At 39.2% G+C, this 27,852-nt stretch overlaps 1 protein-coding gene across 1 annotated transcript; it reads right to left on the reverse strand.

Moving 5' to 3' along the window:
* Positions 1-145: 145 nt before the first annotated feature.
* CFH (complement factor H) lies at positions 146-27,805 on the reverse strand. Its single transcript, XM_021525061.4, has 24 exons — positions 27,590-27,805; positions 23,670-23,855; positions 21,818-21,923; positions 21,050-21,126; positions 19,124-19,318; positions 16,782-16,952; positions 15,162-15,341; positions 13,513-13,713; positions 12,236-12,412; positions 11,703-11,879; positions 10,637-10,813; positions 10,307-10,480; positions 8,982-9,164; positions 8,159-8,341; positions 7,445-7,627; positions 6,020-6,199; positions 5,426-5,632; positions 4,586-4,762; positions 3,774-3,950; positions 2,674-2,850; positions 2,027-2,209; positions 1,148-1,348; positions 697-891; positions 146-553 (listed from the first exon to the last, which is right to left on the reverse strand). Coding segments are annotated over exons 1-24 (3,930 nt in total). The 5' UTR covers positions 27,651-27,805; the 3' UTR covers positions 146-551.
* Positions 27,806-27,852: the final 47 nt, after the last annotated feature.

Genomic DNA, 27,852 nt, shown 5'->3' on the forward strand with positions numbered 1-27,852 from the left:
TGCAGGCAAGTTCCCCAGAAGAACTGGTTCTGACTAGAAACTGCCTCGAGTTATTCAAAGGAGAGTCCATTACTTGTTCTTTCTGCTCAGGCAGTCAGGACACTCACCCCATACTAATTTCCAAGCAAGTCTATGGAGAAGAAGATAGGATCAGACAAGGTCAAACATGCTTTTTGTATTGATAATCAAATTAACTGTCAGCTTTAATTCTTGTCTCAGTATGCCATCAAAGCCAGCCTGTTTTCAGGCCACAGTTGTTAATAAAATAACAGTGAGAGCAGTATAGAATGGATAAAATGTAAGCAACAACCCTTCGTCTGCATAAAATGTAAATACATTTACAAAACTAGATCTAATATGGATAATATGCAAAGACAACCATCCAGTAATAAAAACAAGAACAAATTCCAAGACAGAACATTGGCTAAGCTGCAAACAAAGCACAGCAAAATGGGAAACACCAGGAAAAGTTGAGATCAAGTCAGAAGGTTGGTTAAGGGCTCTGTCATTGCCACAGCTGGGCTCTCTCATGTCATTTCCTTTTACTATCCTTCTGTGTAAAGAGAAAAAAAAAGGGGAAAGGCATCAATACCAATCCTGACAGACCCCAGGGGCTCCTCAGAGCAGTGAATAGGAAATTTCAGCAGAACTGCCTCCTGCAACTCCTGCCCCATGTCTCTGGCAGCAAGTACTTACACTGACACACAGGATATTGAATCACTCCATCCAGGCACTGCGCTCTGAATTTCTCCTTCTGGGAAACCTCCTGGTACCAGCGCTTGCACATGAACACAACAGAGTCCCCTGAGTGATAGTGAGGGCTTGACTGGCTGGATGACTGCAACTGAATATTGTTCTTTTCCATAATGTTCCTGTTCAGGGAGCAGTTCCCTGCAAAGAAATAATGCTGTTATTTGCCTGTAGATGTCACAGTGGACAACTGATGCTCTGTTGGCACCGTCTGTGAGTGCCCTTTCCCCAACAGTCTCCACAGCTCAAGTGTGCTGGGCAATGACTTCCTGGGAGCACTGCCCCTCTATTCCTGCAGCTTCCAGGAGGCTCCCACACCCTGGCTCCCACACAGTGCTTCCCTTCAGCACTGAAAATGCAACAACAGAGCAGCAAAGCTGAAGAGGGGATGACTTACTTCCCAGTGTGCACCGTGGGTATTTCAATGTCCCCTCCACACACTGGACTCTGAAGTTGGGAGTACTTGGATCTTTCAAATATCCCTGTTTACAACGGAATTCAATATAGTCACCCGATGTGGAGTACAGCTTGGCTTGTCCAACCCATTTCAGCTCAATATTGTTGCTGTCCATATCTTCTTCTGATGCTGTACAGGCCACTTGAAAAAGTCAGGAGAAGAGCGTCAGTACTTCATACAGACACACCACATGTAACTTTTTTGCCCCCCCTAGAGCCTACAGAAGTTCTTCACATCAAAAAAATACTTCCAAGTGTGCTCTGACCCTCTGTTATTTGCAACAGAAAAGACATTCACATCCAAACTAAAGGGGAAAAAAAAGTCCTGAGAGAAGCCATGTCACATGGATAGTCACACAGGGCAAGAATAAGCACATGTGGGGAGCAGACCAAACACCGGTGGACTTCCCCATATATTTTTTTGAGAGATCTCTCCTTCCCTTCTGCTCAGTACTTCTCTAAGTTTGTTTTCTCATCACAAAGGAACCCCTGGCTTTCCCCAGCACTGCCACTCATTCAGACCCATCCTCCTGGCTCACAGCCTGCTGGGTGGAGCCATGGCCCCAGCCCTAGAGCACTCGGGCACTCTGCACAGGTGATGAGGGTTCAGCCAACTCCCCTTCTGTGGACCTGTTGGAAGCAGAGGGGACTACACAAACTGAATTTAAGCAGAAACTCCTTTGAGACAAAAGGAGGACTCACTGCCATTCTGCCCTGCCAGCATTCTGGCCCCAGCACCAGTGCTGCCCTCAGGGTCTCAGAAGAAGAAAAGAGGAGCAGTCACACAGCCTTTGGCCACCCAGCACATGCTTCAACCTACCCAGACAAACTGGGGGGCTTGTCCACTGCCCGTTAAGACAGGTGATTGTTGAAGATCCTTTCAAGATATAGAAATCCGGGCATTTATATTCCACAGTATCACCTTGTTGATATTCTTGCAAGGGGAAGACAAGAAGCTCTCCACTTTGAATAGCTGGAGGTGTGCCACATCTCCCACCTTGGCCTGAAAGAAATTTCCCAATCAGAGAGGAAGTTCAACTGCAGAGAAGGTCTGGTCAGAAATACCACCCACACTATGTTGGCACTACTCAGAGAAGCAGAGGAAAGCAGAGAGAAAACCAAAAAGCTGGCAGGAGCAAGACTTTCTCATTTCTCCAATGTTCAGGCTTGCAGCTGCCAGCTCACCCCCTCTGAGCACAGCTTAAGTGCTTGCAGCTGTCTGCAGGATTTAATCTTGTCCTGCATAAGGTGTGGCACTTGGCCCTCTTGAGTGAAACCACCTGGGTCACTCAGCTTGGTAAATTCATCCCATTTGAACAGAGACCTGGGAAATGGCCTGCCTTGTCCTGAGTGTGCCAGAGCCAGGGCAGCTGTACACTGTGAGGGCACCGAGATGCTAAATGACAATGAGGCAGCTTTATGATACTATCACTGATGCGACTGGATAGAGAGAGAGAGAGAAGTTACCTTTGCATGTTGGCGGGTCTGTCCAGGTCCCATTTTTGCACGCTACAGTGGAAGTCCCAGTCATCTTAAAATTTTTCCAGCATTGATACTTTGCAGTCTCCCCAGGCATATACCTGGACTTTCTAATACCATCAATCCTACCACCAGCAATTTCTGGAGGAGGATTACATGACACATCTGAAAAGAGACACAGCTGCAGTCACCTTTTCAGTTAAGACCTCCACCTATACAACCAGATGTGAAAGGAATTAGCCTTGTTACAATTTCTGTGACCTCGGGTTGGTCAGAGGAGTTCACCATGGGGAAAGCAATGATATGTGGCAGTGGCAGCAGAACACTGTTTGGGACTCTCAGGAAATGGCAGTGTCAATAGGAGTTTCTAGAAAAAGCCAGTGTTTCTGTACTTATGCACAAGAAGCACATCAGCTCCCTGGGGAGCCCTGGTCTTCCTGGAAACCACAGGGGCAGCAGGCAAACTGATTCCCTGCTGAAGTGCAGAGCTCTGGAGGGCTGGCCAATGCTGGAGGAGCCTGTCAGCGTCTGCTGCTCAGGGCTGGGCAAGCACAGCCAGCTCCATGGAGCTGTGCTCACCCTGCAGCAACAGATTGAGATTGGGAACACTGGAGCACAGCTCCTGAATGTTCTTTGTCACAGGAACAATCCTTCCACTTCCATGGCCCCTAGCAGATCTTACATGGTTTAGATCTGGGTCTCTGCTAGGGTCTGCATTGGTCAGTGTGGAGCACTGCAGAAGAGCTGCTTCCATTCAGCTTTGAACATAAGAGAAGCCCTTACATGTCTGTCCACTGAAAGTCACTGAAGTTGTGGGCACTGGGGAAATACCAACAGCATACAGGAGAATGACAGAGCAGCACATTTTAGGCCCTGCTGCTTCAGGAATATTTTTGCTATTGATGGAAATATTCCCTGTATCTCTAGAAGCATCAAGTTTAATTAAAATTCTGTGTAAGGAAGCAGTAGCAAGTTCAAAGTTGGAGTAGCCAAAGAAAACAAGTAAAAAAGGCAAAGTCTTCAGAGTATTTTGATAGAGAACTGGTTGCCTCTACACTAACAGGCAAAGTGAAAGCACAGATTCTTACCTCTGCAAACTGGTGGTTGTGACCATTGACCATTTGAACAAAGGATGTAATTTCTACCCACCATCTGAAAATTCCTTTCACACTGATAGTGCACCCTGGCACCGGGCAGGTACCTGTCCTGAGGAGCGCTTGCAATGCGCGCATTGGGGATTTCAGGCGCAGCTCCACAGCTGACATCTGGAAAGAGAGGAGTTTGTAGTGAGCCACAGAAAATTCACACAGCATGGCATTCCAGAGCTCCTGGTGAGCAAAAAGCACTTTGAGTAATGCACACCATTTTCTACGGGTAGAAAAAGAAGGTTAATTCTGATATATTATATGGTTTATTCTGCAGTGCTTCAGCATCCAATATTGTTTGCCTAAAGAAACTAAAAAGAGAGGTCACAGAGACCAGCCAGCTGTGCTGCGCAGCATCCTGTGCCACCAGTTTGGAGGGTGGCATGATTTATTTATTATTTGAAAGTGCCTGTCAGCAACTGACATGCATAGAGATGTGACAATAAGATCTATTGCCCTACAGTTATCTGCTCCTTTGTAGCCAGGATGCTGCAGGATTCCTCCATAATGTCTGCCTGCTTGATTTCAAGAGAGGTGGGATTTGGCTACCAGCTCCAGCCCGCAGGGCTTTGCTGATCTACCCTACTTGTTGTTTTCCAGAAACCAGAAAAATAGGTGTGTTAGCAGCCCATTCAAAGCAAGTCACCTGCTGGCTTTATTGGCTGACTCACCTGCATGCCCAAGTAAAAATTATTTTAATTCACAATGTGAAATGCTAAGAAGGATCATGGACTACTTGGAAGTAGAACCTATACCTTCACAGAAGGGTGGTGCTGTCCAGTTTCCCTTCCTGCAGATAATTTCAAGGGAACCAACAATCAGGAACCCTGAATCACAGTGGTATTGAATTGTTTCTCCAGGCTCATAAGATTCCTTCTGTCTGCCTTCAAAGTGAGCATTGGCAACTTTGGGAACACTTCCACATGGCATTTCTGAAAAGATAACAGAAATCTGATGCTTGTGCTACTGTGATACACATTGAAGAAATGTACTTTTTCCATCAAACAGGTGCTTTAGAGAGCTATTTCTAACATCGGCATAGTCATCTGCTAACAGTGGATTACATAATTATATAATTATAGTTAGGTAATAAATGTATAAAAGGTATATGTGTGTAAATAAATGTATAAAATGTATACAGAAGAATAAATAAGTCATTCCCCCAAATATAGACTTCAGCTGCTGAAACACTCCAATTCTGTTTCTAAACATGCCAGAAAGTTTTACTTGAGGCTTTTGGCCCTTGCTACACTGATGTGATTTCCATCCCTGAGGCACCATAGCAACTTTAAGTCACCAATGAACTCTGTAGAAAAGAGATCCTTGGATCATGAGGATATGCCTAGGACTTATCTGGCAGAGATATGAACTGAACAAAGACTACAAGAATATGAAGGAATATTTAAAAACTAAGCTGCATTAAGAAAGTCAGTTTTGCATCCAATGAGGATTGTTCTGAAGACATCCATGATAGATTTCACAGCAAAATATGGAGTAGAAAAATACACTTTTACTGATCTACCTCCAGTTTAAAATTCCTTCATTTTCATTGCTAAATGCACTCCAAAAAAAAAAAAGGAAATTTTTGATATTACCCAAGCATGAAGGAGTTGCAGTCCAATTTCCCATAGAGCAATTTATTTCTGTTGGTCCATTTAACATGTATCCAGGACGAGAAACATACTTAAATCTAGCACCAGGCAGATAAATTGTTTTCCCTTCTCTTTCAATTCTTAAGTTTGGATTTTTCAGCCTGGGGGCATCAGCACATTCTACAGATTTTGGTGAGAAACATGGTCTTTCTAAAAAACAACACAGATAAACAATAATGCAAGACAATATTGCAACTGTAATCAAGTAATAAATAATTTATAGTATACAGGACATTATTTAAGGCCCCCAGTCAAAACTGAGACTTTGTTATGCAACATACTAAACAAAAAAATAAGCACACAGCTCTTGAGGGACTACCTGAAAATTGTATACACCATCTCAGATAAGTCTGTGTGAATGAATAAACTGCAGTTGTTTGCACCCTATTTAGCAACTTATGTTCTACTGCTTTCCTGCAGTTCCCTGTCCATGGTAATCTTAGGTAAGTAACAGCAGCCTCTTGCTCATGATGACTGCAAATAAGCAACTCAGGTATTCATAACAAAAAAGATGGAAAAAAGCATGCCAGTACTGACCCACACAGTAAGGTGGTGATTGCCACTTCCCTTCTATACAGGTTATTTCCTTTGTACCGATGAGCTCAAAACCATCACGACATGAAAAAGATGCTTTACTCCCATTCCTGAAGTTTCTTCCTACTGTTGTCTGCTGAGCACCAGGCACCTGAGGTGGAGGTGGGCACACACTCTCCTCAGCTAAGTTCACATAGTCATGGTACAATAGAACAAAGAGAAAGTGTAGCAGTTCAGCAGAGATTACAACACAAACAACTAAGACAACACTGGTGCTAGAAAACTCCAATAGCTGTCTCAAGCTTTAATTAATACTATGATCATTTTGTTCTGCTTCAAAAACAGCAGAGCTGCCTTCAGCTGCTCATATGCTTTCAGAGTCATAGAAAAGACTGACACATAGACAGTCACAGCTGTCTACACCAAGCTAAGATGGAGTTTGTTGTAGTCCCTCCTTTCTCACAGCTGCACACTCCTGTGTGCTTTTCCTGTTCCTCTCTCTATAATGAACTATTTTAGGAAAACTGAACCAATGTCTGGAGTTTTGTTTTTTCTTCAGACTAAGCTGACAGAGCTAAATGACAAAGCTAAAATAAAAGAAAAAAAATAGGCTAAAATTTTTCCACTCCAAGGATGAAGGATTCTTTCTGCCAAAGGAAAGAAAAAGGGAGAGAATGAGGTAGATCTAGAATGAGGACAGAGATAGGAGGAGTCTTCCAGAGCTTGGTTTCTTGTTTCTAGTGGTTCCAGAAAGTAACTAAGGTAGGGACAGTGATTGTAATATTTTTCCCACTTTCAGGCATAATTTCTCATAAATCTGATATAACCAAAGCAAGGAATGAGGCAATGGTTGTTTTATAATCATGCTTTCTACAGACAATATGCTGTTCTGCCATGCATAAAGGCAGCCCTGAAGACTAGTGTGTGACCAGACCTCTGGTGTGTGTTACATATGGGCAGCCTTCTCTGGGTCTGCACTTTTTCACTGGCCAACTCAGCTTTTTTCTCATAGTTTCACTAGGAAGCAATTGGAAAAACAGAGGAAAAACATAGAATAGAAAAACTTTGAAGGTTTAGAGGAAATAAAGAAACTCCGATTGGAGCTTGAACTATGTGCTCTCTGTTTTGCATGAGGGTAAATCCCTTTTGAAGAACTGAGCTTAAATTTATCATTGCATATTTTCTCACATTAGAAGTGCCAGTGACAACCATTCCAATTGTCAGAGCAGAGAGCATTAAGTCTGCCTTACTAAAGTGGTGCATCTCTAAACCTAGTTAACTGCTCCAATGATGGCACAACTACCCTTTAGCATATGATCAAGTAAACATTTCTATTTCAGCCTAGTGATACTGCAATGCTAAGAATCCTTAATAATGAGTATTTATCATGCCTGCATCAAAAGAAATGGTGCAAATGTAAGAACACACCTGTACATGCAATCTCTGGTGTCCATCTCCCAGACACACAAGTTGCCTGTTTAACATTTTCGTCATCTGATGTACATTTGTAATTTATAACTTTATGGAACCCAGTCCTCCTTTTTGACATGGGATACTGGCCAGAGCGCACCAGCACAACATACTCTGGAATCACACATTGAGGGGATGCATCTGAAAAAAAATAAAAAGACCTTAAAAAATAGATTTAGATCTGACAATATATGCTGATGAAGATGTCATCAGTTATACAGAAGTTCAACTGAATTTGAGGAAGAACTTTACTGGATGGCTGCTTGAGCAGGAAGATTGGACCAGGGAGGTTGGACCACTGTGGTCCCTTCCTTACTCATTCTATTATTTGGTGACAAGGACTAATCCACATAAAAGTAGTTAGGGTGGAACAAGTGCAACACATTGTGGCTATTAACATTACTTTTAATTCCTTTAAATAATTGTCTTGGCAATTGCCACTGGGCAAATCCTATTTCCTTCCCTTTACAAAGCTGTAGTTAGAGTCTTTCCAGGATGAAAGATATACTTCCATTTAAGAACAGTAAATTAAAACCACTTAGTTTTGATGCATTAAACTATAGCATGTCTGGCTACATACTGATGGCTGAAGTCCATTTTGTATACAACTTAGTCAAATTTTGTATACAACTATGTTGCACTCACATCTGAAGTATTATGGAAACAGATTACCAGCACAAACAGGTAAAGGCTTCCATTCTCCATTAAGACATTTTATTTTCATTTCCTCAGTATTGTCAGAGCCTGGTTTACATCCACAAGTTACTTCATCCCCATGTGAATACTGGTCCTGGTCTGCCTCATGCAGGACAACATTTGGGATAGAGGAAGGTGATTTACAGGGCACTTTGTCTTCTGTTGAAAAGAGCAGAGGTGTTCCACAATAATGCAGGAATCACAGATCAATAATTGAAAAAACTTAAATAAAAAAAACTATACTTGCATTTGGTGAACCAAACCTACACCCACTAATTGTAGCAACTAAATTTCAACACAGCTGGGGGTACTTATATCTTTTAGCCAGTTTTCAAAATTGCTTTTCTGACTTTTCCCTTCTTTTTCCAACACTGGCATGATCCACAGGTAGTTTCAGTTGACAGTACTTTCCTAAACTGTTGGTACATAAGCCATAAAGAGTAAGGAAAACTTCAATTGATTCAAATTACCTGAATCACTGATTCTGAACAGCCAAAATTATAATTGATCATACACCTGCACATTTGTAATGTGCCCTTTCAGTTAGGATTATTACAAGAACTGAAAACCATTGAAAGGACTGCAGAGCTGTCACCTCTCTGTGAGAACTGCACTTCCTGCTTTGGGCTGGCACTACTGCAGTAGTGACAGCACAAGGTAATGGCTTGTCATGCAATTTTATTTTATTACTTTGAACAGAACATTACATCTGCAAATACATATTTTTAATTGTGGAAATATCTATGAGGTAATAGCCTGCAGAGGATTACTTCTCAGAAGTAAGAGCTGTGTAGATTACCAATGCAAGAGGGAAGAGATGACCACTGTCCATCAATACATTCTATTTCCTTTGATCCAACCAACTTAAAATCGCTGTTACATTCATACTGCTTTCTGTCCCCATGCTGGTACTGTTCCACAGAGCCGTCAACAATACTTCCACTGGGAATTTCCGGGGGAGGCCCACAGCCTTTGACACTCACTGAAATCAAGAGATCAAGTCTATGCTCTGAACTCAGTACTTCCACCACAGTTATATGTTAAGTACAACAGAAAACAAATTGAATGTGTCAATTAAAGTGAAGGAAAAATCAGTGGAATGGGTTAAATAGGTCATTGATTTATGCCTTCAAATATCTGGATTCATGCTGGGCTGGAGATCACAAACAGATACATGTGACCAGGCTCACTCTTGTCTCTCACTTCCATGCACTGTCAGTGCCTGCTCTGAGAAAAATGGTTGATAAAACTAACCCAGTTTTAAGGGAAAAGAAAAAAAAGGTTATAAGAATAATAACTTCAGTATTCTTAAAAGACAATAAGAAAATTGACAATTCTGCAAGGAATAACCTATATCCTAAAAATGACCCAGCAAAAAAAAATACCAAAACCAAAACAAAAGCACCCAAACCCCCCCCCCACCGACACAGAGTGTGTGCAGTGAGTGAAACACCTATTAAGGGAGCTTAGAATGTCCCTGAGCTAAAGAGTCATAAATATGAAATAGACTTGCTTTTAAATGCAAAAGAATGTCAGCAAAAAGAAGGATGACAGAGTAAAAGTCACCAAAATAGTGACTGAGTGGGAAGAAAGGGAGGTCCCTTTTTTCTCTCAAGCTTTGTGAAAGACGATGCACCTCATAAGAGGGCTCAGCACCAGCACAAGAAGCTCTTCTCGGATGCCAGGAAGTTGTGTACTAAGTTAAGAATGCTAAGTACAGGGATACATGTTTTTCCTTCTGTATGAATATACTCATACAGAAGTATCTTTCATACTGTGAAAGAATTTCACAGGAAAATCCTTCAATCCTTCACTGGTTTTCTTTTTTTTTTTTTTTTTTTTTGGGTCTAGCTGTGTCACATCCAAAATGATTTTTTCCTTAAATTTCATGTGATTAGGAAAAAAAAGAGCACAGGATGCAATATCTGATGGGTATCAATATTAGGCAATGGCAAAACTAGGACCTTTGGAATATAGTAAGAGAGGACACTACTCAAATTAATCACTGCAATACTGCACATGATTTATGAAGTTGTGCACAAATTTTCAAACATTAAAGTCAATAATCTGATTAACATTTTGTTCAAGCCATTTACCAGCTCTGTTTCAGTATTGCAGCATTACCTTGACACACTGGTGGTGATGGAAACCATCCAAAGTGGTAGCACTGAGTAGAGGCAGATCCCACCCTTATGTAGTTTTTTGCACAGGTAAATTTCACAACAGCTCCACTGTGGTATTTACCCTCTTTGGGAGAGAAATCTCCATTGCTCAATGGCAGCAGCGCACATTGAATTTCTATAGAGAAAAAATATTTTAACATATAGTGGACAACCTACAGAAAGTACATGAAACACTACTGGTTAGAACAAAACCAAAGGAAGGTTTAAAGAAAAAAGGTTAACAGAGTATATACAGAGAATGACATTGATTAGCAAACACAGAAGTATTCACCATGACACTGGGGTTCTGGACTCCATTCTCCATTTTTGCCACACATTGTGCTATCAGTTGGCATGTTATTTGTAGTTTTATATCCCTCCAAACATGAATACTCAATTGTATCCTCAGGCATGAACACAGTTTTTTTTGTGTGGTGAATCAAAATGTCCCCTGGTGCTTTACATGATTCTGTAGAATAAAACAAAGTTAGTGTATTTAGTTATCCAGAAACACTGCCCTTTGGAAGCATCATCCCTGTATTTGAAACATCAATAATTCTGCATTGTCAGAATATTACTGTAGAATATGCAGCATATTCACATATTATCTATTGCATTAATATTCCAAAATTTGTCTAAAAGTAATATTTAGGGTAAATATTTCTTCCTTAGATGAAAATATTTCCTTTTACTACATATTTTTATTAGTATTATCATTATTATTAATTTAGTTTTTTTTTTTAAATTTTTATTAATTTAGGTTTTTAATTTTTATTAATTTAGGTTTTTTTGTTTGTACTGCTGTTCCCATGGTCAGCTGTGAGTCAGAAAAAAGCCACAAAATTGTAGGTAAAGGTAGTCTGAAATAAAAGGACAAGATAAAATAGCAGCTGAAGTTGGTCAAAATTATGACCAACATATAACAATACAAGATTAAGTCCCTTACTGTACTACACCTATGTTCAGGAGAGGAAGGAACTTTGAATTAATGAATCCTATTTGTCTCTAGTTTGGTCACATAACGTCCTTAGCGGAATGCCTCAGTTCACAGACATTGCTTCATAAATTGGGAGTAAATTTGGGCAAGTGTACCTTGTATCAGGTAAGAACCACTGAAGAGGTCAGTGATTACCATTAACTCAGTGCTAAAGAGATCCAAAAAGATCCTTTACATTTTCTTGGAGCCTTGGAGAGGTTAATCTCTGGAGGATCAGCGCTCTGAGTGTCCCTCTGCCCAGTAAGAAACCCTTACAAACCAAGGTGACAAATCTCTGAGGCCAGGGAACACCACAGAACACCATGTCCACAGGACACACTGGTGACAATGACAGGGAGCTCTGAAACCTTTAGCTACTTACTGATGCACTTTGGAAGTGGAGTCCAGCCACTCTCTTGGCACTGTGTGTGTCCCGTTTCTTGTCCTTCTGGAGTCACAAAGCCAGCGTGACATTTATACAGGATCTTCTCTTTTAAATTGAATGTTCCCCTATATGAGTTCAAATAGCCATTCTCAAAATTTATATTGTGGCACTTTTCTGAAAGAGAGAGACAAGATTTCTTCCAAGTAAAGCACTGCTAAACTACATGCATAAAAATCAGAACAGAAGGGTGACAATAGAAGCAGCAGTATGATTCATAAAATTGTTTAATACATGGTCAATTGAATACATTTTTAATTCCATACATTGTTAATACATAATACTTAATATGTTATTTAAATGAATGGAAGCCTTGCTTGGATGTTTCAGTCCTATATTCTGAGAGAAAACTTTTGTAATATGTTAAATTCTTTACTGCTAAATCATTGTGAAGGAGAGTCTTCATTTTCAGAAATTACTGCTACAGCAAATAGTTTAAGATAGAAACCTCTCCAAAATACAAGCACACTCACTTTTACGGGTACATCTCGGAGGAGGTGCCCAGCCATCCCTTGTGCATGTGACCTCTTCATGCTGAGCCTGGTAGTTGTCATAGCAGACGTACCTGGCACTCTCACCTTCCTTGTAAAAATCGTTCCAGCTGCGGTGTAGGAAATAACCGTTTGCCAGCTCTCTGATGGAACATTTTTCTAAAGAAGGAAGCAAAGTACATTTAACCACAAAAATTTCTACAGCAAGAGCTGAGGGAAATTAATCCTTAAGAAGTGTTACTAACAAACAGGCCTCCAAGCACCTTTCTGTAGCCTTGTATCACAAAAAGACACTCGTGTGCAAATTTGAATGAAAGCATGTTTTGTGCTTCTCACATCAGTTTGGTCTGGTATGTCTCTAAAATGTTGGTGTATGCTCAGAGAGAACTCCAGCATTTGTCTCCAGGAGATTTTATCACCTCTGTGGAAGAGCGGCAGCCTCTCAAACCAGCTCTAGAGATTTTAGCAACAGCTTAGCATGCTGGCTCTAAGGCCTCCTGTCCCCAAAAGTCCAGATATAAGGCAGATGGCTAAAGAAATGTTATACTGTGTTATCTGAGTGCCTGCTCCTTTCCTCCAGGCAGGGCTCCTAATCTCCTGCACTGAGCACCACTCCACTGAGGGCAACAAGGAAAGAGCAACCTTTTGTAATCCACTTTTGTGCCCTACCAGTAGGTAGGAACTTTGCTGTGACTAAAGATGTGTGAGAGGAGGCCTCATCTCGCTGCTTTAGATTAATTGTAAGTCAAATTAATTTTAAATCTGAGTTAGTGTATCTGGTTCTCTTACTGTTACCCATGATCCATTTCAGCTTATTACAAAAGCGTGACACCTTTTCAACTCTAAAATATAGTCTTCCAAAGGGATCAAGCAATGCTTCTCAGAGAGGATGAAGACTAAGTGCCAAAGTGCCCAAGCCACAGAAGGGAGAATATATTTACATTGAGTAGAAACCATGTGTGCAGCTGTAGTGCAGATGAAAGTGTATGCTTTCATGTTTCCCAGAAGCCAGAGAAGAGGAAGGTTTACTATATATTTCTTACTCTTATAAATATTTTCAGGAGTAAACAATCTTCAAAATCCAAAAGCATAATTTCAAAGGTGACATTTTGTGCTCTGCAAATAGGAAGACAGTCTGTGTGCAGTCCCAGGGGTCACCTAAAGCATTTGACTTTCAGCAACTGTGTTGTCTTGTGTTCCCTCAGAACAAATCTTTGATAACCAAACCAGAACTGAGTATATCGTGGAAATGTACTTACTCAGGCATTTTGGCTCTGGAAACCAGCCCCTTTCAGAACAGGTAATTCGAAACCAGTTATCTCCAGTGGGGGTTGAATAGCCTTCGAGGCAGTAGTAATCTACAGTCTGTCCAAATCTTTTCGGAAAGTAATAGTTCCTGTAGTTCTCATATGAATAACTAAGCTTGCCATTTTCTATAAGTGGGTAGTCACACGGTTTCCCTTGAAACAGAATGGAACAGCAACAATATCAACACATGCACGATAAAAAGCTCAGGACACAATTCAGATTCAGCTTCATCATCTGAGTATTTTCAGAAATGCACAGAACCAGGACTGCACACCCTGGCAGATGGTAAGGAGTGCAGGAACAACCATGCTCTGCTCCTGGGGTCTTTGCCTATAGCTGTGTTACTTCCCTCAATTTCATTGCAACCAACAGAAATCCAGCCAGCACTCTCAGCAGACTCCTGAGGGTGATTTGTGGGACCAAAGGTTAGTATTCATTGTTCAGTGAGATGGTCTTGATTAAATTTACTATTCTGACCATAAGGGGAACCCAGTCATCTGGCTCAGATATAGAAACTGAACTGTGAACTCTTAAAATTGAGATGACTCCTGCCACCTCCATTTATAAATTTTGGGCTCCTGCACCAAAAGCTCTTCCTGACTATTTTTATTTTAAAGCTGCAGCATTTTAATTTTCCTCTCTTGGTTCCACAAAAGAACTGACCCTTTCCAGGGAAATGTCCAGGATAGAGGGAGGAGATTCTCAGAAGCTTCCATTCAAGTTTACCCAGGTTCCTCCCAAAATGCTCTGACCCAGAGCCTACATGCCAGAGCAGAGCAGATCATTAAATAATGAGTGAAGTGGGCTCAGAATGACACCTGAATGTTGGAACCCAATTGATACAGAGAAAACTTTAACTCTGATACTGAAAGAGCATGCTTCAGAAATAGCTCTAACCATCTTATCCAAAGGTTCCTTTACAAGACTGATTTCATCAGGCTTTCTCTCACATTTTATCTCACAGTTTTATTTTCAGCAAACAAAGATGAAAGAGTGTTAAATTATAAAACTACCTGCAAATTTATATATTTAATTTTTTTTATACTGTGCTTACTGAGCAAAGCTACCATTTCAGTTATGGGAAGTTTAACCCAAGAAATAACTCATCAGCCATCAAGAATACTGTGCTTTGTTATTTGATATATTATAAAATAGATAAAATCCTCTGACTGTCTGTAACATCAAATTACAAGTAAAAATCTAGAGCTGTGATACTACAAGGTAAAGTATCATCCAATCATTACCTTTGGTTTGGCTACTTTAAACTCCCTGTGTCCTCTAATCCTGACTGGGATGCTATTCCTCAGGTGGAGCACAAACCTTCCTGACAGTGAGCTGAGTATAGCACATTTTAACAGATTTGCAAACACAGTAAGAGGTAATACGTATGTTAATAAACACAATGGAAATTGTGTTGGTGGATTACACCATTTTTCTTATAGGTGATTTTTCTAAACCATCAAATTAATCTTTACAGTACAACAAAAAAAAAATAAGCAATTGTGGTATCTAATGCTCCTGAAATTTTGCTCTTAACTTCTTTTCTCTGAGATACTTCCAACAATTCCACATTGTAACTTTATTAATGAGAGCTACTTACGGACACAAGCTGGATCAGGCACCCAGCCATTCTTGGTGCATTCAGCTGTGGTTCTGCCAGTCATCGCTTTGAAATGATACCCATCATCACACTCTACTGTGATTGTATTACCCATTATGTACTTGTCTTTTTGAGGTTTAAAGTTCCCAGAGGAAATTACTGGAGGAGAGCATACAATTTCTAAATAAAAAACAGGGAAAAAAAGAATAATATGTCTAAATTTATTGCATAAGTTCATGTTTTCATACTATATTGGCCATAAATGCATAAAATTGTTAAAAAAAGAGGCTTCTTAGAAATGTATGGTTCTGTAAGAGAAGAGTGACAGCTGTTACTGATGTTATGTTAATTAGAAGATTAAAACTTAATTGCAAAGAGAGAGAAAACTGGAAGCCATCAAACCAAACCTAATTTTTTCCTGTAGATCTGCAGCTGGGTTTTCCTGGGTTATTTATGGACACTGTCCCAAAGGAGGGCAGTTGCACTGGCAGGTCCTAAATGCAGAAATAATTATACTTGACTAGGAACTGATCATTAAAAGGTTGTGTGATTAAGGTTAGTATCCTTCTCTGACACTGGAAGTATTTCAACAACTGAAAAAGGTCAAGAATCTTATTATAAAAAAACTCAAGGTATCTTCATGCCCAGAGAAGTCAGGCTAACAGATTTATAAATCAGAGTCTGTCTTTTGGGGCTTTTTTGTGTCTTCTTCCAGTTCAGAAAACATCACCAACACCCTCAGGGCTGGAAGGGGATGACTTTAGGCTAACTACAGGTCGGTGATGCTGTGGAGTTAGGGTGGGTGAATCAGTTTCCATGCATGCCCAGTGATAAGCCCAGTAGGATCCAGAACTACTATCTGAGTACACTGCAAGCACCAGAGCCCAGCATATGAGTGTCTAGAAGAATGTTTTGTTTGGCACTCCTCAAAAGCAGTATGTTGTTAAACTGTAGGCAATGCATATTAATTAATAACATTACTAATCTTGAATCAGAAAGGTCAAAAACCGAGTGGGCCCCAAGACTGACAACAAGTTTTTATTTCTAAAGGAGTCTTTCTGGAAGAGGTCCCAGGAAGGTGGGTGGTGCATAAAATCCTATCATGTTGCCCTGTTGCCAACATTTTTTTTCCAGTTCCAAGATCTTGGCAATTTCTTGAATAAAATTCAAGGCACTGATAAATTCCCCAACATGTCATTGAACTGTTTCAGGTGGGCTATGACATGCATTTTTGGAGATTTAAATACGGCCTTTAAGTGCTGTAATTGAATGAAACTAAAGTAAAATCCATGACCCAGAGGGCTGATGTCAAACACGACTAGCCTCAGGAATTATGGATTTGTCACATGAACTGCTCAGAAGGCATTTGAGAGTTAAAAACAAATAGAGTTTTAGCATTATATACATATTAATTTGTAGAGATTCACAATAAGATTCTGGTTTTGCTACTGCTCTTCATGGAAAACTTACCCAGTTCTTTGGTCCCCTCAGCACTTAATCCTTCCAGTCTTCATGGATATTGGATGTGGATGGATTTATTTTGTCATGAATGAATTTATTAATCCCTAAAATGACTTCCAAACCCAACTAATGTGGAAAACCACTTTAGGCAAGACTGACCAGTGCAATAGGGAGGTGGATTCCATCCCGATCCAGTGCACAATGCATCTCCTCTGTTCCCATATTTGTATCCTTCTTTACAGAAAAACTGTATTAGTTCATTTTCCTTGTAAGACTCCTTTGGAGAACGGACGTATCCATGAGGGATTTCTGGCACGGCACAGATAATTTCTGAAATTGAAACACACAAAAAATCCAGGTATTTTAATTTTTATTTGTTAAGAATAAATTTTGATGACAATAAAATTTAGGGGGTTTTTTGTTTTGGTTTTTTGGGGGTTTTTTTTTGAGGGCTGTAGGAGGTTTAATTTGAATTCACAAAAACTTTCCCATTTGGAAGCTGTGTGGAACTTATTTGAGTACTTACTTGATTCTGGGTTCCAGGTGGAAAATGTGGTGTAGCACAGCTTCAAGGCAAATTGGTTCATGAGAAAGATTTCAGAACTTTTCTTTGGACTTTAATAGATTTAGAATCAAGAGATAAGGCAGAAGACATTCCAAAATAAGACACTAGGCTAGCTGAAATTTAGGATTTTCTATTTTTCAGATAATTTCTTTGTTATTTCCAACAAACCTCATGTGCTTTCAGAGCCAGTAGGTTATTAGATAAATTATGACATCAAAAATAGAAAAGAACTTAATGTATCTGAAAAATTGACACTAGAATGCTTAATATCTATAAAAGAACATCAACATTCCCAGTTCCTTGCCAAACCAAATACAACCACCAAGATCTTGCAGTTTCCTAGAAGTGCATTCACAAAGTCAGAAGATATTAAAAGTTTTGTTTCCTAGATCGCAGAACAGGACACCACAGAGTTGTCTTGGCTTCTTTTACTAAATTTAATTTGTGTTTAAAATTAAATATAGTTCACGGGAACTGTCATTGTTTAATGAAATTCAAAATATTCTGGAAAACCATAAACGTTTAATTCCACTTCATGCTGTACAAAATACAATAAATGGGGGTTTCAAAGCAGCAAAATGCAGCACTGGAATTGTGAACAAACCATAAATGTATTTGCCATCCTGACATGTGTATTCTGTCCTGCTAAACACATACTTCATGATCAAATAACATAGAAATAATCTAAGAAACTTGATGTTCTGAATATTTAAATGTTTGTATCCTGACAATCCAATCCCATCCATTCTTTGTTCAGAAACTGGGAGGAATAACCCCATCCACCAGTACCAGCTGCAGGCAGGGCAGCATGGGATTGACTGGCTGAAAAGCAGTTTTGCAGAAAAAAAAGTAGGTGGTCCTGATGGACAAGTTGGACAGGGGCCAGCAATGGGCCTTTGCAGCAAAAAAACCACCCTGGGCTTCCCTGGGAAAAGTGCTGCCAGCAGGCCAAAGGAGGTGCTGCTGATCCTCTACATCTCCCAGTAGAGAAAACATCGGACATACTGGAGCAGCTCCAGTAAGGGACAGGAAGATAATGAAGGAATTGGAAAAACTGACAGACAGAGAGAGGTTTAAGTGAGTTTGGAGTAAAGAAGGCTTGGGGGAGGAGGGATAGTCTTTTTTCACATGAGTGAATTCCTGGTTCCAGTGGGGCAGGCAGAAGCAAAGATGATGGAACTGGACCTTTCTCATTCTCACCAGCCATACAGTGAGAAGCAAGGGGCACCAACTGAAATATAGGAAATGCCACTGCTAAATTTTTACTAAAGAGAGTTCAACCACTGCAGTGGGTTACCCAGAGAAACTGTGGATCTTCATCCTGGGAGATATCAAAAGCTGACTGAACATGTTTTTGAGCAACTTGCCCCAGCTAATTGCTTTGAGAGACCCTCAGAAGTCCCACACCACTTCATTGATTCTGGGGTTCTGTAAAAACTAAACATGAACTTTCAAACTTTTCCAAACACATCAGTGTGAGGAAAGAAAAATCTATATATTCTAATAGATATAATATATATATATATTATAGGGTATATTCTATATACCCTAAGAATTAAAATCATACTTGCTAACTAAACTTGGTTCACACAGATTCAAAGCTGTTTCTGATTACTTTGATTAAATCAACATTGAAGTGGTTGACTCTTATGCAGACATAACAAAGGATTTGCCTGGCAAAACATACTTGCAGCTTGTAGGAAAAATATGGAACAAACAGATGGTCTGTTACCCTTATATTAGCATCCAATACTATTATGTTTCTCTTTCTTATCCTACTTTTTCATATATGCACTGGAGATTGTTTACAGACAAACCAAGCTTAATTGCTTTGAGATAAAGTGAAAACTTTGTGGCTTCCCATATGGTAACCACAGTTTAGGAGTCTGTAAGAACAAAGCTTCTTAATGACACACAGTAAAGAGTGTCCTTTTACCTTTGCACTGAGGCACATTGTTACTCCATTCTCCATTAGCAGAGCAAATGATTTCTTTAGCTCCAACAAGCTTGTGATTTGCATTACATTCAAAATTTACAACCTGGCCAAAGGAATATTCTTGGCCTAGCTCAAATGCACCAGTCATAATTATCCTTCCATTTTCAGGTTCTTGTACAGGTAAACACTTTACCACTGGAAAAACAAAGCAAAGAAAGGAAAATTAAGTAATTTTGAGGTCTAGTCTGTAAAATAAGCTGACACACAAAAAAGTTAAAATACAAAAAAGTCACTGTAATTTCCTTACACATTTAAAAAATATACACTCTTGCTATGTATTCAGATACCATTTGCAGCAAGTGTAATACAAATCCCTAATAAGACAGAATGACATAGGAAGAAGCTTTTAGACCCTCTCTCATCATCATCTTCTCTGCTGTTGAAGGGTGAAGACAGAGCATCCACTGAATTAGATGACCTCACTCAATCTAAGTTATCTTAGGATCCTGCATTCTATGGATGGTTAGCTAAGCCTTGACTGACACCATTAAAATTTGCCAAAATCAGTTGACTGTTTAAAGTTGTGCCAAACTGAGTTTGCTATGGACAGTTTGCTATCTGGAACAGTGCTGCATTGCACACTGCCTACAACAGTGTGTAGTTATTAACTAAAATTATAATTCAGTTCAGTTATTAACAAAAATTCTAATAAAGGATATCAGAGCAATTATATTACTAAAGTAAACAAACAGTGGAAGACATTAATTAGAGCTCTTGTACCTCCCAATTATGTACCTGCAGAAAAAGAATTAACTTATGTCATCAGGTATGTCTTACTAGGGGGGAAAATGACTCAAAGCTCATTCTTAGATTCATGGATATTACTAAGCAGGTACAAAAGTGGATTCTGTTTTGTTTACCACATTTACTTCTCTCTGACGTTTGCCATCTTAAAAGTCATCTGCCTTTTCCATGAGCTCATATTCTGTCACTCTGTTCTTCACATTTAGGACACACTACAAATTCTTTATTTCAGTGAAAACTCAACCATGACAGAAAAAAACTTAGGAACACTTTGAAACCGAAGTATCTTGGTGAGACACGACCAAAAAATGTTGGAAACCCTTGCTCCATATAGTGCAGACAGACCTCAATAGCTAAGTGTGAGTGCCCTCAAAATCCAGTAAACTAAATGCAAAGTATCTATATCCACAGAAATATTAAACCACAGACAACAACCCTAATCAAGATATCAACTTAATATTTTTCTTAGACCCTTTCCTGACACCAGATGCTTAACCCAAACAAAAATGTCACTGCTGCCCACATATGTTAAAATAAAGCAGTTAAAAATGATCTTGTGAAGAGCAGGAACCTTATTTTCATGATCATACAGGCTTGAAACTGGTGAAAAGGTTTCTAAAACCATAATCTAAGCCATCCAGTCTATTAAGTCTTGATATCTGTGCCCCCCTTGCTCTCACTTTGCTTACTGAATGTCTTCCACATTAGTATGCTAATAGGGAGACCTTAAAAAAATCTTAATACTTAGGATGTTCACAAGGATGGAGGAGGAAAGTAGCTAAAAAACACACATGCCTTCACACTGGTTTGAAACTCATCATCCCAAATGCCATTTGCAACCATGTTTTGCAAGCAGCTACTCTGCCAGGGCTTTTGGGCAGGGAGGGGAGGCAGAGCTTTAAGCCAGTCTGGAAGTGACAGGACTCCACTTTGTGAAGGGCTTTTAACAAAAGCTTGTTGAACTAAAAGAGCTGAGACATCATGGTAAGAGCTCCTCTGCTCCCTAACTTGAATTTAAAATAGGTGAATTAATACTAGTAAAGCAGTCACAGACTATTTTAGATCATATCAGACAGATAAAAAGACAATTTAATACAGAAGTTAATGTCAAACTCCATTTACCTTCACAGTGAGGGATGTCATTGCTCCATCCATCTGCCTGACACTCACGGTAATTCCTTTGGCTGAGCATCTGGTATCTTACCAAATAAAAAGCAAAAAATGCTAAAATACAGTTTTGTTATGTGACAGAAACAACAGTGCTGCTGTTTTTGGAGCAAAGAAAGATGGCTTCAGGTGTTCCAGCATAGTATAACCAAAATATGACAGCACTGAGTAGTTTTTTTCCTGCATTTTCCCTGTGTGTTTTCTTTTAATTGCATATGGAAAAATATCAAATTGGAGAGTAGGAAGGAATACGGAAGAAGGCTTCTCCATTACTGAGGCAGCAAGCTTTGGCTACATAACAAATACACTCAGAGGAAGGACAGCTACTCTGAAATGACAGTGAGGAACTGAAGGGATTAAGGAGAATATTGATTTTTGAACTCTCTTTGTGGAGCTCAGGCTAGATTCCAGTAACATAAGACCTGCAAAAGCATGGCTAAAGCACTGTACCAAAAATTATTTGCTTTTCAGGAGGAAAATATTCAGACACAGGCACAATACCATGTATTTGACTTGCTGCAGTTTTCACTGGAGAAGATGGACAGAGACTTTCTTTCAAGCATTCAGTGAAGACACATTAGTGAGTCTTCCTTCAAACATTTTTTACAACACATATGCAAGCATTAAATATTAGTAAGCCGTGTTACAGAGAACAAATGTATAACTGACAGTATAATTAGCACCTTATGTTAATTCCCATACATTAAATTAAATTAGTATTACCCATCATTACATCTGTACTCAACTCTCGCACCAAAAACAAATTCACTTCCACTGGTAAGTTCAAAGACACCAAACTCAGTGTCTCCAGGATGTCCACAGGGCTTATCTGGTTGAAAATAAAAGGGAAAAAGCCTTACTTATACCAATACATAGGGAAGTGAAAATGAGAAAGCATTTTTCCAGTGATTAGTAGTAAGCATGAATCTTCAGCGGCTTTCAAAAATTCAGAAATGTTCAGAGTAAGTTTGATTAACATTTCCTTTTTATCACTATTTAAATAATTTTCAATGATAACATACTGGAGTAAGCTTATTTAAAAAAAAAGACCAAACAAAACCAACCTACCTACAACAAACTCCAAAAAACAAATTAGCATGTTTTATTCCTTTAAAAAGGCTGAACTAATATTCAGTTTGATGACAAATGTATGGCAATTTTCATATGATTTGTGGCATAATGTGTGCCAAAGCCTCCAGAAGAGAATACATGCACAATCAGAAATGAAACTTCCTCAATCTGCTGGGGATTGTGCTGAGTGAAGTGAGGAGTTATAAAATAAAGCCAGGAGTTATTTTGGTCATTAGTGCCTGCTGCTCAAAACTCCCCACAGGATTTTCCTTATGGCCTGGCCCTAGCTCTTTGCTTTGGATTCCTAAACAAGTGGCAAAATGAACAATTTCACTCATCTTCTGATCTCATAACATGGACTGCAAAATAAACTGCATAGCTGAAACCTATTACCTCTCCTCAGCAGATTCAGCCTGATTCTTGTCAAGCAAGGCAATGTACTTGGGGCCCAACAACATCCTCTGCTTTTACCAACGAAGATGTGTTTGATCAGGCCCTAAACGTGCTGCAGTGGGATTCAGAGAAAATGGAAACTCCTGATCAATGTTTCTGTCTTCTGTCCTGCCAAGGGACTGCATTCCCCAGGCTGAGCAGAGCATCCCCTCCTCCCCACACGCTCCTTGCCAGTGCCAGCAGCTGCTCACTGGGTGGCAGCATTTGCTAAAACATGCTGCAAACCAAATTCTGGAGAGGCCCGTGTTCCCTCACTAGTTACACAACGAAATCTAAACATTGAGACAAAGTCAAAAATGCAAAAAAAGCTATTAGTGACTTAATAATTCTTACTCACGGTGTGCATCAATCTCTGTTTGAACAACACCCAGAACTTCTATTTATATTCTCAAATCAAATATTGTACTAGTAAAAATTTTCTATGTTATAGATGCACAATCATAACCCCTTGTTTCTAAAATTCCTTTGTGTTTAAAGCTCATTTATTACAGAAGTATCTACTGACTAATGATAACAAACCTCAATATCTTCAGTAATGAATTCTGTATGAGGGTGTGAGGTGCTTGAAAACGCTCAGCACAGTATGCTTGAGATAATAAACAGCAGCTCTCAGCCTAATTGTGAAATACAACTTAAAAGAAAAGGCAGGGAAAAATAATTTCCCACTTGTAAGAAATGATATCTTTCATAGAAATAGTTGAATAAGCTGTCTCTTGACTCACATTCAAAAACTAGATTTGTGCTTTATCCTGTTAGACTAAAATTTTTTGAAAGCAAGCTTCTAAGAACTTAATAATTTATTTTAATAATGTAAATTGGGTTAATAAGGCTGGTCTAGAATAAGATATTCTTTAAATTTAAAAATAAATCCTTTATTCTGGAGAAAAGGAACTTAAAGTTCCCTTACATACACATCCTTTTTAAGGTGATATTTTAAAGAGTGCAGAAACAAGTAATTTATGAGCAAGACTACAATTTCACATTGACATCACTAGCAAGGAATATGGTCTGCCAGATGAAATGTCTGCAGATATTTTGCATAAATACTCACTTCTGCATTCTGTCACTGGCGCCAGCTGCTTCCACGCTCCATCAATGCACTGAAATGCAATTCTTCCCATTTTTACATATCCGGGCCGACAATTGTATGTTGCTTGAGTCCCATGTGGATAGGGAGGGCTGTGCCATCTTTTAGTAGGCACTTCTTTTACCCTCCTAGGAGGAGGCTCTTCACAAGCTAAAAATTTTAAATAAAAACATTGGTGACTGAAGTACATGCTACAAACACCAAAACAATCTTGCAATAGGAATGTAGCAAGAAATCCTGGGGCCATTTGTCATCATCGTGTTTTCTATGAATCAGCACAAAAGAGGAAAGTGACAAGGATCCACATTTTGTAGGAATGTGACTAGACATTTAGAAGGACACAGGAACAGCCAGGTGCCAAGGAACCACCCAGGACAGTGACAGTTCATGAAAGAGATGTTACTTCCACAGCCTGAGAGGAGATCAGTGCACTGGTTCTGACCAAAGGCAGCTCCTGCCCTTCCATCTGCAGGAGCTGCTCCAGGCCTGACCTTCCACTGCCACAGAGAACAACTCTGCACTCTGGAGTTTCCTTTCAAACTATTTTCTTCTCCACACACCACTACCTTTACTGACATTATTTCACATGCCATTTGATTAAGTTCTGCCAAGCCTCCTCTCACCTTTACACTGCCTAAACTTCCCCTCCAGGCTCAGAGCACCTGATATTCCAAAACTTATTTCCTCTTGTTACTTACAAGTTCCTTATTAAACAATATAAGTAAGTCTGGGCATTCACTCTGACCTTTAGCTTCCAAGAATTTTGAATCAGTCTGGGGAGTGGATAGTGGTGTCTGGTTTTTCTTATTAGCTCAATATTATACAGTCCTTGCCCAAAAGCTCTTTTCTGGGCCTTCTTTAGTGAACATGAAATGTACAGCCATGTCCATATGAACTACAAGAAATGAACCTGAATGAGAAAAGTCAGACAAAAGAGGAAAGAAGCAAATGCTGGGAAACTGTTAATGAAAGACTAAATTATTTTGTCAATAAATAATTTCCCTAATTTCAGTGACTAATTTTCAGTGCTTAGGTTGCTGAAATAGACACATTTTGGAAGCTGAACAGAGTAACAGTCTGAACAGCCTAGCTAACTAAATGCAATCAACTCTGTTTTCCATCTGAACATGAAAGGTGAGCATTCATCAGGAATAAATAAAACAAGCCCTGAGGTAATACAGCCTTGGAAAAGGAACGAACTCTCTGTATAGAAAGTAAACGGGAGAAGAAATGCCCACCAGAGAAAGAAATCCTGTGGTGAGTAGATCTGTTATTCAGCAGAGACCTGGCACAGATGTCCTCTCCCCACTTAACTGTAAGGCCGTGGGTTTGAGAAAAGAGCAGCATTCTCACTGAAATCTTCCTACAGGTTGTCCAGATGCTGCCTGGAAATAGGACTATGGGAAAAATCTTTGGGATCTTTCCTCATGTGAGGGATGTGGACTTAAAGCTCACTGAATTGCACTGCAGAGATGGCACCACATATTAAGTAGCTGCTGTGGAAGAAGGTGTATTTTATCTGCTCACTTTGTGTTAGCAATCCCAAGGTGTGGAAAGTGAGTTTTACTGAGTTTACAAAGACACATCCTTGAGAACTCATTTGTTGTATTTCAGTCAGGGGAGTACTGACCAAATTAGGGGCATAATTTTATAAAATGGTTTTAAAAATGGAAAAAAAAGATTTGTTGCAAAGAAACAAAACCACATAATTTGAAACTGTATAATTTGAAAGTTATGTCAATTTTGAGCTTTGATAACTTTAGTTTGGCTGTTTTAAGCAGCCAAAAGAATTAGACAAGCTTTAACAGTACTGCTGATGTGCTAAAGGAAGAGTGTGCTCACACCCATTTTTTCCAATTACTTTGATAAGTATTCTCCCTCCTATGAATGATTACATCTGAATAAAAATTATTGTTTCTGTGCACTAGAGGGTACTAGGCTACTCCAGAAACTGCAGGAGAGGCTTTTTTTAGCAAAAAAAAAAAAAAAAACATATTCAAATTCTAACAACATTTTTTGCAAAATGTAGGAATAAGCAAAATGAACAGGAATCCTCTAGCTGGTTCTTTCAAATATGTTAAAAATTGTTAGCTTACCCAAAAAGTTCTTTTCAATGGCAAGAAAAAGAATGTTTATAATTCCACATATTTCTAATTATATCTTATTTGAATTAGCACTTTCAGTTTGCAAGCTGAGAGCGCACACTGAAATCTCTAATTTAAAAAATAGGTTATTGAGTATAGTGACAGCTTCTCTATTCCTCCCTCTGAATTGTATCATATTTTTATTGTTGTGCAGCATGCACCCTCTTAACTCTTTCTTGCTTACCTTACACTCCCCTTCTGATGAAAGATCATCTCCTTAGTCTCTTCACCATTACTAAGATTTGCTGGGTCTCACTGGGTTTTATCTCAACTCTTCCCCACTCCTGCCCTGATGTTAAACTATGTGTTACCATCAAGTGTCAGAGTATATGTATGTGTATATATATGTGTATGTATGTGTGCATGCAGTTTCTTAGTGGCTTGAGGTGAAGAGATCAGCTGACAGGTTGTCCTTCAAAACTATATTAATTCCATCATGTACCCACCAATACCTGAGGGTTTTATTTCTATATTAAAAAGCATGCACAGAATGGATACCTTCAAATTCCTTACTGACAGACCAGGAGAGTTAGAATTACTCATTCAGTATTTACATTTGACTTGACCTCAGTTAGAAATAGCTCAAGCTGCTTTTTTGGCAACAATATGCTGGTAGCAGGTTCTAAAAAGTACAAGCACAATTACAAATCCAGGTGCAAGTGGCTTTCAGTCCTTGTGCAAAACCCAGCACTCAGAAGACTTTCCACAACTCTCACAGACTTTCAGCATGAAGCTTAAACAAGAATGCTGCCTGACCCATGGTAATAGTTGTCCTGGATAAATCAAATTTTGCTGAATTCACATTTCTTTCCAATCTCCCTGACCTAAAGAAAGCACTGTGAAAACAAAGTGCAAATTCAGGCAAACTTTAGTTTCAAATTCCAGGACTTTTCTGCACTTCTTTGCGAACAAAATAGACTATTAGTTGCTTTGAGGCAATATTTATTTATATTTAAGATAGGAGATTAATTTCCTGATTTTTCAGTTTTTCAAAGTAAAATCCATTGGATCTTTTTGATTAATAAGGTCTTCATAACTTTTAACTAAAATTAAAACCATCCTGAACCAAGCAGAGACATACTAGCTCAAAACCACACAGCACCCTCTGCATAATATTCTATGCCAAGAAACTCAGACATAAAGCAAATTAAATAACTAAGGATATATTAAATGATATAAACACAAACCGAGAAAAATACATGGAACACAGAAACAGAAACATCAGCAGTTTCTGAAAAGATATGTAGCTACCTCTTTAAACATGAAAAAAGCATACCTGTATATATTTATCTCCTTTCCTAGACTAAAACCAGTCAGTCAATAGATATATTAGAAGATTTTCAGTCAATGTAGTAATCACTCATCTTCCTCAGATCACCTTACACGTTGTTTCAGACAGAAACAATACATTCCATAAATGTGCATTTCTATTTTAATCTACCAACTGCTTCCTGGTTTTAGATATTAGAATAATTAGCAAATGTAATTAATAGAAAATTAGTTGTCTGCCTCCAGTTTATAGTGATATAAAGCATTTGAAAAGTTGGGCAAGAGATTAACAACAGCAAAATAAATAGGTGAAAGTAATCCTATGACAGGACACTAAATACTGAAGGTGCTAAATGCTGCCAGAAGAAATGTCAATTATTGTCAGAGGTTAATGAAAAACCCTACAATGCCTTTGCATATTGCTTTAGTTGCCACCTTCATATACACTCTAAGAGAGGAGTTAAATCTTACCTCTTTCTGCAGCACAATGCATCCAACACAAGAGCAGAGCTGCATAGCCCAGGAACAACATTCTAGAGATTCAAAAACTCAGCAAACACATCCAGTGTTGTAGCCTACTTTTTTCCCACTACTTTGTGTTATTTCCACTGCTTTTTTACTTAACTAGTCCATGGACTGACCTTGCAAAACATTTATACTCTGATTTCAGCAGTCACTTCCCCTAAACCTCTTGCAACACACAAGTGTTTCTTTTTTTTTAAAACCCCTCTCTA

This window comes from Lonchura striata, chromosome 8 (genome assembly GCF_050655825.1).
Source record: "Lonchura striata isolate lonStrDom1 chromosome 8, ASM5065582v1, whole genome shotgun sequence".
NCBI classification, from domain to species: Eukaryota; Metazoa; Chordata; class Aves; order Passeriformes; family Estrildidae; genus Lonchura; species Lonchura striata.

Coding starts and splice junctions, on each gene's coding strand:
- CFH (XM_021525061.4), bottom strand. CDS start 27,650: ATGTTGTTCCTGGGCTATGCAGCTCTGCTCTTGTGTTGGATGCATTGT. Junction 23,856..27,589: donor GCATTGTGCTGCAGAAAGAG/GTAAGATTTAAC, acceptor TAAAATTTTTAG/CTTGTGAAGAGCCTCCTCCT. Junction 21,127..21,817: donor GAGTACAGATGTAATGATGG/GTAATACTAATT, acceptor TTATTTGGTAAG/ATACCAGATGCTCAGCCAAA.